The 13,359-nt window shown below is 37.1% G+C and overlaps 2 protein-coding genes across 2 annotated transcripts; one reads left to right on the forward strand and one right to left on the reverse strand.

The window, feature by feature from the left end:
• Positions 1 to 7,916: 7,916 nt before the first annotated feature.
• LOC126588970 (uncharacterized) lies at positions 7,917 to 8,252 on the reverse strand. Its single transcript, XM_050254138.1, has one exon. It carries the CDS (start codon positions 8,250 to 8,252, stop codon positions 7,917 to 7,919), a length of 336 nt encoding a protein of 111 aa, XP_050110095.1.
• Positions 8,253 to 10,355: 2,103 nt separating this feature from the next.
• LOC126588405 (L-ascorbate oxidase homolog) lies at positions 10,356 to 12,888 on the forward strand. Its single transcript, XM_050253492.1, has 3 exons — positions 10,356 to 10,735; positions 10,900 to 12,009; positions 12,246 to 12,888. The coding sequence occupies exons 1-3, from the start codon at positions 10,488 to 10,490 to the stop codon at positions 12,544 to 12,546; spliced, it is 1,659 nt and encodes a 552-aa protein (XP_050109449.1). The 5' UTR covers positions 10,356 to 10,487; the 3' UTR covers positions 12,547 to 12,888.
• Positions 12,889 to 13,359: the final 471 nt, after the last annotated feature.

Consider the following 13,359-nt stretch of genomic DNA (forward strand, 5'->3'; position numbering starts at 1 on the left):
GTATTCAGTACATAATTTATGCTTTACCCTTCGGGGGCTTACTTCAAGCAATTTGAATCCTTCAGGGATTTTCTACACTTCATGACACATTTTCCTTTGGAATTTATACAGAGCAATTTGCTCCCATGTATACTTGAGGGATTTATTTATGGAGATATGATGTTGGTGACTCACAACCCTTTGTATATAATTCTCCATTCATATGAACTCGTTTACAAGAGTTTAATTAGTAACCTTATGTCATATTATGTGAGTGTATTTCACTATATTACAAATGCCCAATGTAACCTCCTTGGTTCAACATCTTTTGGCTATTTGTATTGTATTCAAGTATATAGGTCCATTTTTTTTCACATTCTTACAAAATTGTAATGGAATTGCCTTTCTCTATTTTTGGCCAATAATTTTCCTTTTGTTGACGAACAAAAGAATGTGACTCAATATTAATACATCTCATTGATGAATTTAGTAGCTACTTGTAAAAACCAACATTGTCATTGTTTATCATCAATCTGTGATCCCAAATTCTCATGTGCATGCGCATGCATAAAAGCTTTTCATTTCCTTAGGATATCCATTGCCTCTTTAAGGACATTACACTATCTCTTCCAGAATAGTCGTAATTTAGAGAATGTGGATCATAACATCTTCTTGAGCGTTATAGAGCATGGATTTTAATCTCCACTTCTGGGAGTTGAGTCATTAGAACCTATATGTCTATCATGCTTTATGCATGAGACATCAAAATTCTCATGTCCACAGATTGTCCTTCTGGACCATGTATTCATGCGGCGACTGTCATACTTTCGGCATGCAATAGTTATGCTACATGAATGCAACAGTTCAGTAATGTCATATTCTTCTTCTTTCGAATGACTGAACCTTTTGAGTCTGAGGGTCTGCCACGTTTCAAGCGTGCAACAGATAAATCATTAGCTGCCATGTTATTTTGTCCAACAGGGACATCAATTCTTGTAGGCACATTTGCAACAAGTATATATGATTTCATCACTTACGTTGCATCATTCAATTATTCTTACTTCATTTTCTCATTAATTGCTTCGTGAATCAAAATAAGACAAATTTTCTTTGTTCTTCTGGAATGGTCTTTTCTCATCATTCTTTTGGAATGATATTTTCTCATTGTTCTTCTGGAACGATATTTTCTCCCCCTAATGGCGGGAAAATTGTCTTATCAAAATGAAAATCCGCAAATCATGCTGTAAACATATCCCCAGTCAAGGGTTCTAGGTATTGAATGATAAATGGTGAATCAAATCCAACATTAATTCCCAGTTTGTGTTGATGCCTCATTTTAAAATATTGTGGCAGTGCAATAGGCACATAGATAACACAACCAAAAACTCATAAATATGTAACGTTTGACTGGTGCCCAAACACGAGTTATACTGAGAAATATTGATGGTTGGCAACTGGTCTCAACCGAACTTAATAATGAATTATGTAAAATGGCATGTCCCCATCTTGCAATTTCTTTTTCATGAGCAGAGCGCGGGTAATCAACTTCATCCGCTTAATAAATGTTTCTGCTAAACCATTTTGAGTATGGACTTGAGGAACAGGGTGTTCAACATCAATGCCCAATAACATGCAATAATCATCAAAACTTTGAGATGTAAACTCTCTAGCAAATATGCATTATATTATCATTTACATACATCAAGGAACTTCTGATCTTTATTTAATAGTCTTGGATTAGGACTCTCATGACCTTTATTACAATTAAGTTATGGCACTTCGACTCTTCAAACTTAAGGTACTCATGAAGGAACTTCATGTCCGATTTTGAGGATCTATAGACTTTATGCTTGATCTTTTTGCATGATGGAACTTCGGGTCCAATCATTTTATGTGATGAGTATTAAGAAACTTCAGGTTCTTATCTGATCAAGGAATTTCGAGTCTAGTATGTACTCATCGTAACAAAAAGAAGTGCAATAAATAAATTAAAGCAATAGGCAGTGATTCTGGCCATGGTAAATAAATTGCTTTTAAGTAAATAAAACTTGTGACAAGGGCTTTGATTCAGCATCATTCACATAAATATCAAAGCTTTAAAGCAAATGGTAATAATTCTACCCACTGTAAATAAATTGCTTTAAATAAATAGAACTTGTGACATGGGTTTTAAATCAACATCATTCACATAAATATGCCGAAACAGAAAATGCAATGATCAAGTCGTCATCTTTTGCTTTTTTCTTTTTCTTGGTCTGCCACTTCTTTTATTTCATCCCTTTTATTTTTATTATTATTTCACAGTTCGAAGTCATTTTAGTTATCCAGGAAATAATAGTAACACTAAGTTCCAATTGGTGTTCCTCCTCCGGTGAGTTTCGAAAAAATCGAAACTGTTCCCATAAGTTTTGGAGTCAAGAGTGTCTGCAACTTATGAGAAGATCAAACCGTTATATTTAGTTCAAATTTTAGTATGATATGGATAAGAGGATACCGAACAACTTTTTTGAAGAAACAACTTTTATCTGAGCTACCGAAATGGAGTTTTGGTACTCATAAGGTGCCTGTCCAATTTTCTGCAGAAATTGGAAACTGGTTTGGTATTTCAGGCATCTACGATGATCACACCATTGGAATTTTCTGAAAAATTGATATGTTGTAGGTACTGGGCGGACGAACAACTTTGAAGAAGAAAGTATTTCAATACGAGATCTTCAAGTTTGAGTTCCGAGGCTGTTTACATGGCTGTCAGATTCTCTACGAATTTTAAGTCTGTACTGTTTTGCTTCTGCAAAGGATGATATACAGTCATACAACAACATATATATATTTGCTTTACGAAAATCAGTTGTACTGAGATTTGACGATTAAATGAAAAAATTTTATTATCTGTGAGATTCCAGCTGAAGGAGGTGAACAAGATTTGTGGCGTTGTGCTTTCCACTGGCACGAGAGCTTCTCGTCCTGATAACGTGTTGTAAAATTGACGGTGTGTGCAGTGAAATAAATAAACAAGACACAAAATTTACGAGGTTCCTCTACAGTCAGTGTGACTGGAGTATATCCTCAGGGCAGCAGTGATGCTTTCATTATAATCTGAAATAATAAGAGTACAAAGATAACTCTCTCTATTATCTCATCTCTTCTTAGGTGTGTTGTGTTCCATTAGACTTGCTTTTATAGAAGCAAATCACAAGCAACATAATGAAAAACATATTAATGGATTAGTGGCCAACCATCCAGTCAACTTTACAACAGAATCAAATTAAACAAAACAAAGTTCCTGTGTTTTGTTTGATCAATCTCAACGGTTTACATAAAAGAGAAAACAAATATTATAAATAAAAAATAAAAAATAAAAAAATTATCATATCAACATCATACATTTTTAGTCTTTTAACATAGTCAACATCAATTTCATATAAAAACAAGTCTATCCCTAAAAAAATATGGTGGCACTCAGCCTATTGAATCCACTTAGTGAACGGTGATAGACCTCATGAACAGTAAATTGGTCAATTTCTTCTCCACCCTTAAAAAATGCGCTGGCACAAACAATCTTCACCCCTACAAAATGCGCTGACACCCAGCCCATTTAAAATATTATTAATTTTTTTATAAATAATAAATTTTATTTAAATTTAGTTTTAATTTCTGATAAGATTTTTAACTAATCTCGTCACGCCACGTGTCACTATCTGTTTACAATAATTTAGCTAAGATTTCGACAAAATTTTCAACCAATCTTGTCGCACCACGTGTCATTATCTGAACGTACTATTTTGTGGATATATTTTGATAAGATTTTCAACCAATCACGTAGTGCCACGTGATAGTGTCCATCATACTTTCTTTTTTGTCCATATAAACCCTACATCCCTACATCCATCATCATTCACACACCAAACTGAATCCTTCTTTTTAACTCAAAATCATTCTTCATCATTTTTAAATCTTGAGTTCTTACAATGCCTTCTTCATGGAGATTGTCCAAACAATTTGAGGAGCAACAAAAAAGATTGTTGGCACAACAGGAAGAATTGTTCAATCTCGAGGAAGGTGGAGATAAGGCTTATGCAATGGAGGAGGATGAGGATAATGAACATAGAAAGCTTAAGGCCTCACATTCCCGCCGTGTCATGGAAGTTGTGGGTCAAATACCCAAACTCAAACGTGCTACAAACTTGGATAGAAAGAGGAAAAACGAGGAAAAGGTCTCTTGGAAGATTATTTTATCCCCAATTGTGTATTCCCTGATCATGTTTTTAGATGTCATTTTAGAATGCAACGAAGTTTGTTCGACAAAATCATGAGTGCTATTTGCAACCATGATCCATACTTTTTGCAAAAAAAAGATGTTTTTCATGTTCAAGGTCTTCTTCCTGAGCAAAAAACTAATGCTACCTTGCGGATGCTTGCATATAGAGCATTTGCAAATCAAGTGGATAGGATAACGAGGATGGGAAAATCAACTGTTTTGGAGTCCTTGATGCTGTTTTGCTCCGCAATCGAAGCCCTCTATACCAATGAGTACCTCCGGACACCCATGCTAAAAGACCTGCAAAGGCTGCTGAGGAAATGTGAGATACGAGGCTTCCCTGGCATGATTGGAAGCATTGACTGCATGCACTGGACCTGGAAAAATTGTCCATGTGCGTGGCAAGGAGCTTATGACAACAGAAATGAAGCCAAAAGTACCATTTTGGAAGTGGTGGCTTCATTTGATACATGGATTTAGCATGCATTTTTTGGTGTTCCAAGAGCTCAGAATGACCTACATGTCCTTACCCAATCTTTAGTCTTCCACGAAATGTTGCAAGGAAAAGCACCCAGAGTCCCATATTGGGTCAATGGCCATAGATACGAATGAATGTACTACCTTGCAGACGACATTTACCCAAGGTGGACAACGTTTGTCAAAATAGTGGCACATCCACAAAGTGAAAAAGAAAAGCACTTCGCACAATATCAAAAGGGGTGTATAAAGGATGCAGAGCGTTGTTTTGATATCATGCAAGCCCAAGAGGGGTGTAGGAAGGATGCAGAGCGTTGTTTTGGTATCGTGCAAGCTTGTTGGGTAATTGTCAGGTTAGCTGCCAAAATGTTTGATGTCGAGGCTCTTCGATCCATCATGATGACATGTATCATTCTCCACAAGATGATTATGGAAGATGAGTATAATTATGATGTCGTTGATGAATATGAGCCGGACACAATGAACAACTCAAGAACACGTATCTATTATGCTCATGATAGCACCGACTATCCCGTGCAACATGAGCCATTGGAATGTGATGGACATTATAATCAATTTATCATTGAGTAGTACACTTCAATGCAAGGGCCATACTGGCACTGTACCCATCAAAGTGACTTAATTGAGCACTAGTGGAGATTGCAACAAGGTGAAGATAATTAAAAGGAGTTTGTGGTGGAAGAATAAAGTTCTTGGTTTATGTAATTTTATTTCGTGTGTTTTTTTAAGTTTATTTGGTTTCGTTTATGTAATTTTATTTCGTGTGTTCTTTTAAGTTTATTTGGTTTCGTTTAAGAAATTACATTTATTACTATAAATAAATAAGAAATTACATAAAGTACTACAAATAAATAAGAAATTACATAAGGTACTGAAAATAAAGAAGAAATTACATAAAGTACTAAAAATTAAGACGAAATTAAATAAAGTACTACAAATAAATACGAAATTATACAAAGTTTGTGGAGCTAGGATATGTGGTGCTAGGATCTTCGTTGCTAGGATTTGTGTAGCTAGAACCCCCTCGACTTGTTTCCGCGTCTCTTGCAGCCTCATTCGCACCACGTTTCTTTTTTTCGATGTCCAAAAATATTTTGAATTCGGAGACAGTCCTACTAGAGGCTTGTTCATAGAGTCACAATCTGCTTGAGCCATCATTTCTTCTCTAAGCATCTCGTTTTCTCAATTAAGTATTTCTATTTGTCTCTCAACAGCCGCATCACGTCTCTCAGTAGCTGCTAATATTGCTGCCATAGTAGCAACTTTTTCCTTATCTCTAGCCGTTTCCCACGCCATGGTTAGTTCACCTTGGCAAGCAAGTTCATCCATATTTTGTGTAGTCATTTTTGGAAGAACTCCATTTTTTCTTTGCCACCTTTTTACCTTGAGGCCTTAGGGACCCACGAGTCAGTTGAGTCTCTGGCACTTCTTTGGACGTCCCTTATGGCACTTATTCAAATGCGTCTTCGTCATGTGCGTCAGTGTCTGGTTCTGGCGAATTGAGTAGAGGGACGCCGTGCATGACAACTTTTGGACCTGTTGGCACAATTTTGTATCTGGGACAATTTTTGACAATATTATAAAATGCTTATGCATGACAACTTCTGGACCTGTTGAATGATTTGTTGTGGTTCTTCGAATTGTAGAATGCTTGTGCTTGTAGTGTCTACAAAATGTGGGATAAGACAATATTATAAAATGCGGGTGTAACACAAATAAATTAATTAAAATATTGATGTGGGTGGTATACATATAAATAAATAAAAATATTGTCACCTGATTCGCTAAACTTGTCCCACTACGCAAATTACTGGAAGCAATCGAGAGAGTGTTTTTCCAACAAGTGAAGGATATGTTGAGTTTTTCCAACGCCCTTGAAGATCTTGACTACTTCTAGCGTCTTTTCCATGTATAGCGCAAAACGCTTTCGTAATTCTACTCCACATTTCTCGCAACTCCATCTCATTACCTGTAATCGGGTCATGAGTGACTTGAACCCATCATTCACACAACGTAACATCTTCGATGAGCTTCCACGTAGCCATTTTTTCACACAAAAAGTATATGAAAGCTTTGGTAGAAAGTGTTGAAAATATTGAAATGTGGTATAAGGTGGAATATGAGTGTTACGTATTTATAGACAAATAAATAAAACTTTTAATTTTTCTTTATTTTTAATAATTTTTTTATTAAGTTTAATTTAGTTAATTAATCTAGACCGTTGGATTTGAAAAAGATTCAAATCCAACAGCCTATATGTTGACATGTGGCCAACGGTCATAATTATGATCGTTGTGCCTTTTTAAAAAAAAAATTTGGGCGGAAAAATGTGGACCGTTGATTGCTAGATCAGATGGCCCAAATCACGACATGTCACTAGCTGTTGGATTTCAAATTCAAATTTTTTTTACCGTTGGAAATCCAAAGGTTCAGAAAACTAGCCATTGGAAATCCAACGGCCCAGAATGAGCCACGTGGCCTTCTCGTAAAAGTCGTTAGTGTGCCTGCGCCTGCGGGCCCCACCTGCGTTTTCTTGTCGGGGACGTGCGCCTGACGCCAAAAAAATTTAAAAGAGCCTATGACGTCACATAGGCCAAGCCTTGGCTCAACACATTCTGGGCCGACCTATGGGATGGTTTGGGCTGTTAGCCAACCTACATATCTGGGTTGAAGGGGATTGGTTGGGCGCTGGGCCATTTTGGCTGCTGGGTGCTGGCCTAAATGTCCCTGGTGGACTTGCTCTAACAATTTACCAAAAACTCAGATACTGAATTTTTTTGTTGAAAGCACTTTTACGAAAAAAGTTTACCAAACACTCAATTGCGTTATTTTATAGTTATTTATTCTCACTATAGAAGGGCTTTTTTTTTTTTTTTCCAAAAAGAAAAGCATAGCAATACCAACCTAACCCTAAAAACCCTGTTTGGTATTGCTTCTTTTACCATAAAACTTCTTCACTTTAAAGTTAAGCAATCAAAAGTGTTTGGTAAAACTAAAATATTCTACTTATTTTAAAGTAATGGCCTCTAGGTACCACCTTTTTAAAGACAACATGTAGGTGGCTTTTAAAAGTTTTCATAAAACAACGAGTTGAGCTTTTAATGAACATTTTCAATTCCTGTAAAACCTTCATTTTGTTTATGAAATGATATTATTTATCTTTCTACACACGTTTTATTCCTTAGAGAACACCACCAACATCGTTGCTACTGTCATCACGATCACCACCATCATTGTTGCCACCGCTGCCCTCACCACCACTGTCGTTGCCACAACCACCTCCACTATCGCTACCACCGCCACCTCCACCACTACCACAATCGCCACCACTCTCTACCACCACTGCTACCTCTACACCCAACCACCACATCCTATTATTGACACTACCACCATACACCACTTTTGTCACTGCTATGATCACCACTGCGCCACCACTGATGTCATCGCCGCCACCCCTGCTATCATGTCCATTTTTGTCTTTATATACAATTATATCACTTATGTTAACATTTATCATACACTATTACATTGTTTTTTATACTTCCGCACTTGAAAAAATACAGTATATCAAATACTTTAGTACTTTATTTTACAGCTGATTATTCTTAAAGCATGGCTGATGCAGTTTTTTTATTTTTTTTTATTTTTTTTTATTTTTATTTTTTGAAAAAGCACAACAAATCCCAAACTGGCCGTAAATCAATTTTATTACCATGAGGAGGTTATTATAAGTTATAACCTATTAGAGAGGTGTAGTTACGGAAATTATTTTTTGACTTAGGTATCCTTAATGAAAGTTTAATGGATACAAATTACAAAGTATTACATAATAGTATAGCATGCCAATTTGCAAAATGTAGACATTTGGAAAAAGAAACACCTTATCCTTAAATAGTTAGTCTATGTATGTAGTGGTTAAGAAGATATGTACAGGGTCAAGGTCATGTTGACAATTATTAAATTTCTTAAGATGAAACCAAGAAAAATTATAATCTATATAATGTGGAGTTTATTCATATATAACTGGTCCCAGGGCCGGCCCAGGCCCAGTGCAGGTAGGCCGACCGTCCAGGGCCTAAAAAAATTGGGGGCACCAAAATTATTCGGGTGGTATATTTATATATGTTTTTATAAGAGTATAATGACAAAGGAATTTAACTAGAAGTGGTGGTTTTGTAATTTGAAATTAATGAGAAGGTCTTGGGTTCAAGACACCACGTGTGCTTATTTACTTTCCAATTTTTACAATTTTTTTTCTTCATAAGAGTATATATTTATAAAATTTGGTTAAATACTCAAGAAGTTTAATTAAAAACAATGATTTTTTTTGTTTAAAATTAACGAGAGGTCCTAAGTTTGAAATGCTATGTGCGTGTTTATTCTTTTCAATTTTAACAAATTTTTGTTTGGTTGTTAATTTATTTTTAGTTACTAGCTAGTAACTATATGGGTTGCTATTTTTAAATATTCTTTCAAATTCAAGTCTAATATTCAACAAACAGTAATGCGTAGACCAAATTTTTAGAGCAAATTTACAAATCATATGACGTGTCATCAAAAGGTTTAATTTAGTACCCATTCATTACTTATACATATCAATTAAAGACTCGAAAACATTATTATTTTTTTATTCCTATATTGACAAGGTTAGTAAATAAGAAAAAACACCTCACAATTTATACAAAAACACTTTAAAAGTTCAGATGGAAAAAAAACTCATTTATCTACTTGTAAGCCATGAGTTTTTTGGTTTTCTTCTCTTGATACAAAATAAATTAGTCTTTCTGTGTTTCAAAATTATTGAGTTCGAAATGATTTTCTAAGTATAATTTTATCGATATCTTTTATGTAAAAATAAATAATTTTCTTATGTGAAGTTAAGGCATATTTTTTAGCGTCGCCCCGGACCTCAAAAATCTCTAGACCGGCCCTGACTGGTCCAAAATGGGATTAAAACCTTTGATGACCAAATTGAGGTTATTTCTATATAGAGTATCACTGTAGAGAGGTTCAATTGTATTAAGCAAAACGAAGAAAATAAGTATAAAACTTTCCTTCTTACCCGTGAGAGGAATCCACATTTCTTCCTCACATGAGACCATTTCACCGTACAAATATCTTAATATAAATTGTTTATTTGGTTCATTGTCATCTACAAGTTATTCATTTTGAAGAACGTATAGCTTTTCATACTTTTCAAACAAATAAAAAAAGAAGACAATAAATTAGCAGTAAAGAAAACCTAAACTGTGTTAAGAGTTTTTTTAATAATATTGGGTGTCAATACATTTGCCCTTAGATGACTTTCTAACGATGTGACATACTTAAAATAAAAGTCAAGCAAATTCAGACAAAAACGAATCAAAGGAAATAAAATACATATTTGCTTTCCTCCAACTACCATCAACTTAGTTTTCATATTTCCTGTTGAAAAATTAATTAATTTTGTTAATGGTCTTGGGGAGAAAGGGTCGGAAGGGAAGGGAAGGGAAAGGATGTGGAGACAAATGAGAGGAAGGGCGCATTGCAAGGAGCAAGAGAGAAGGGTAAGCTTGGAGACAATAACGGGGAGTTTGAATGGATAGGAAAATGTCAAAGGCAAGTATATAAGACGAAACAGATCTACTTGGGACAACAATAGCAAAAGAAGACAATCATCGTCTTCCAATTCACTGCTGATACAAAATATATAGAATTAAAGAGAGACAGAGAAAGAGGCATCGATTTGTGCGTGTAATAAATTATAAAAAAGATGTCTGGGATGATGCTTATGCTGCTGCTATGCCTTTCAGTGGGGACAATGTCGGTAGTCCACTGTGGAGATCCTACCATTTTCTTCACATGGAACGTGACCTACGGAACCCTCTCACCCCTCGGAGTTCCCCAGCAAGTCATTCTCATAAATGGCCAATTTCCTGGACCCAACATCAACTCCACCACCAACAACAACGTTATCGTCAACGTCTTCAATAACCTTGACGAGCCATTCCTCATCACATGGTACGTACATTAACTTACTAGTTACTACTACTCATGCAATTGCAGATTCGCAAATTTGCAATGCAATCCAGCCCTACGCCCTCACCCATTAATTATCAATAAATTAATTAATAACCATCACATCCATCGACCCCAGTTATATATGTTTGATTGCATGCAAGCAGGGTGGGTGTCCAGCAGAGGAAGAATTCATGGCAAGATGGAGTTCTTGGAACCATGTGCCCCATCCCCCCCGGAACGAACTACACCTACAAATTCCAAGTCAAGGATCAGATTGGGAGCTTCATGTACTACCCTGTAACGGCCATGCATAGGGCAGCCGGTGGCTTTGGAGGCCTCCGCATCAACAGCCGTAATTTGATTCCCGTTCCTTACGCTGCTCCCGAGGATGATTACACTGTCATGATCGGTGACTGGTACTCCAAAAGCCATAGTCAACTCAAGAAATTCTTGGATAGCGGCCGCGCCATGGCCAGGCCTGACGGCGTCCTCATTAACGGCAAATCAGCAAAAGGAGATGGCAAGGACGAGCCCCTCTTCACCATGAAGGCTGGCAAAACTTACAAGTACAGGATCTGCAACGTGGGGCTCAAGAACTCCCTCAACTTTAGGATACAAGGCCACCAAATGAAGCTTGTTGAGACGGAGGGCTCCCACACCGTCCAAAACACCTACGATTCGCTTGATGTGCATATTGGCCAATGCTTCGCGGTGCTTGTCACAGCCGACAAGGAGCCCAAGGACTACTATATGGTGGCTTCCACCCGATTCTCCAAGAGCGTGCTCACCGGCAAAGGCATCATCCGCTACGAAAATGGTAAGGGACCCGCCTCCCCTGAAGTCCCCAAGGCTCCAGTGGGATGGGCCTGGTCTCTCAACCAGTTCCGTTCCTTCCGCTGGAACCTCACTGCCAGCGCTGCCAGGCCTAACCCTCAGGGCTCCTACCACTATGGAAAGATTAACATCACCCGCACCATCAAGCTCATCAACTCTGCTAGCAAGGCCGACGGGAAGCTTCGCTATGCCATCAACGGAATCTCCCACGTGGACCCTGAAACCCCACTCAAGTTGGCCGACTACTATGGAATCCGTGAGAAGGTCTTCAAGTTCGACACCATGAAGGTTGATCCCCAATCGACACCTGCAGAAAAGATCACCATGGAACCCAATGTTCTTAATATAACAATCAAAGACTTCGTGGAGATCATCTTTGAGAACCCCGAGAAGAGCCTCCAGACATGGCATTTGAACGGATACTCCTTCTTCGCTGTCGCGTAAGTGCAGCTAAGCATGCCTGCATTTTCTTTCTCTCTCTCTCTCTCTCTCTCTCACACGTGCACGCGCTATACAAATATATATATATATATATGTATGTATGTATGTATGTATGTATGTATGTATGTATGTATGTATGTATATAGATACTTCTCTTTTAACTAAGAATAAATATAGGCCATAAATATATATCATATTGTTAATGAATTCTTCTCTATCTGTAACTGATCGTCAGCGTGGAGCCCGGGAAGTGGACCCCAGAAAAGAGGAAGAACTACAACCTTCTCGACGCCTTGAGCAGGCACACCATCCAAGTGTTCCCCAAATCTTGGGCTGCCATCCTGCTGACATTCGACAACGCCGGAATGTGGAATCTTAGGTCAGAGCAGCCGGAGAGGCGCTACCTAGGACAACAGCTCTACGTGGGAGTTGAAAATATTAAACGCTCCCTCAGGAATGAGTACAACATGCCAGACACTGCCCTTGTCTGTGGCCTCGTCAAGGGCATGCCTAAGCCCCCGCCTTACAGCACGTAAGATATTTCACCGCCATGCTATGCCGCTTCACACTAGCTATATATGACATAGATACCAGCAAGGATGGAGATGACAGCGGGGGATTCGAATAGTGTGCGCGTGTGAGACAGGAGAGATCATTACAATTTATGTATTTCTTCGCAGCTAATTTAAGCAAACAAAGTTAGGGAACGGTAAAGAATAAGGGTTGGAATGTATGCCATCACATTTTCCTATCAGATAAAATAAAAGAGAAGAAATCCCATTAAATTTTTGTACTTTCATTTATTTTGGAATTTGTTATCTCTCCCTTTTGTACAAGATTTTATCATTAATAGCCAAAATTTATGATTTATCCCATCATTTTTACATCATTTTTATATGTCAGTTTTCATAAAAACTTTCTAATGTAGCAGAAAACATATACGAATATACCGAAGTACCCTCAATGTTATAAACCAAAACCCTAATGTCAATTTACCTTTTAGATGAGATATTCTCTTAATTTTGGTTAACCTTAAACCAAGAACGGAAGCCAACAAACAGGAAAACCGATTTGTTTCAGTTGAGAACTTGCGACATTTGCAGTGAACAGCATAAGTAAACAATCATGACAATCTATTTGTTGCAAGAACAAAGATTTGTTTAATTTTTAGATGGGATATTGTCAATTTTCATTAACCTTGGATTAGTTTTTCAGTGAAGGTATATGGAATTGTTTATGTGTCCCACCATTACCATTGATATTGTTGTGTTTCAAAAAAAAAATGATTTTGTTGGAGAGTTTAATTAAGCGCATAACTTTAAAGACCAACAAAAATTGTGTAATTAAAT

The sequence above is a fragment of the Malus sylvestris genome, chromosome 11, assembly GCF_916048215.2.
Source record: "Malus sylvestris chromosome 11, drMalSylv7.2, whole genome shotgun sequence".
Taxonomy (NCBI): Eukaryota; Viridiplantae; Streptophyta; class Magnoliopsida; order Rosales; family Rosaceae; genus Malus; species Malus sylvestris.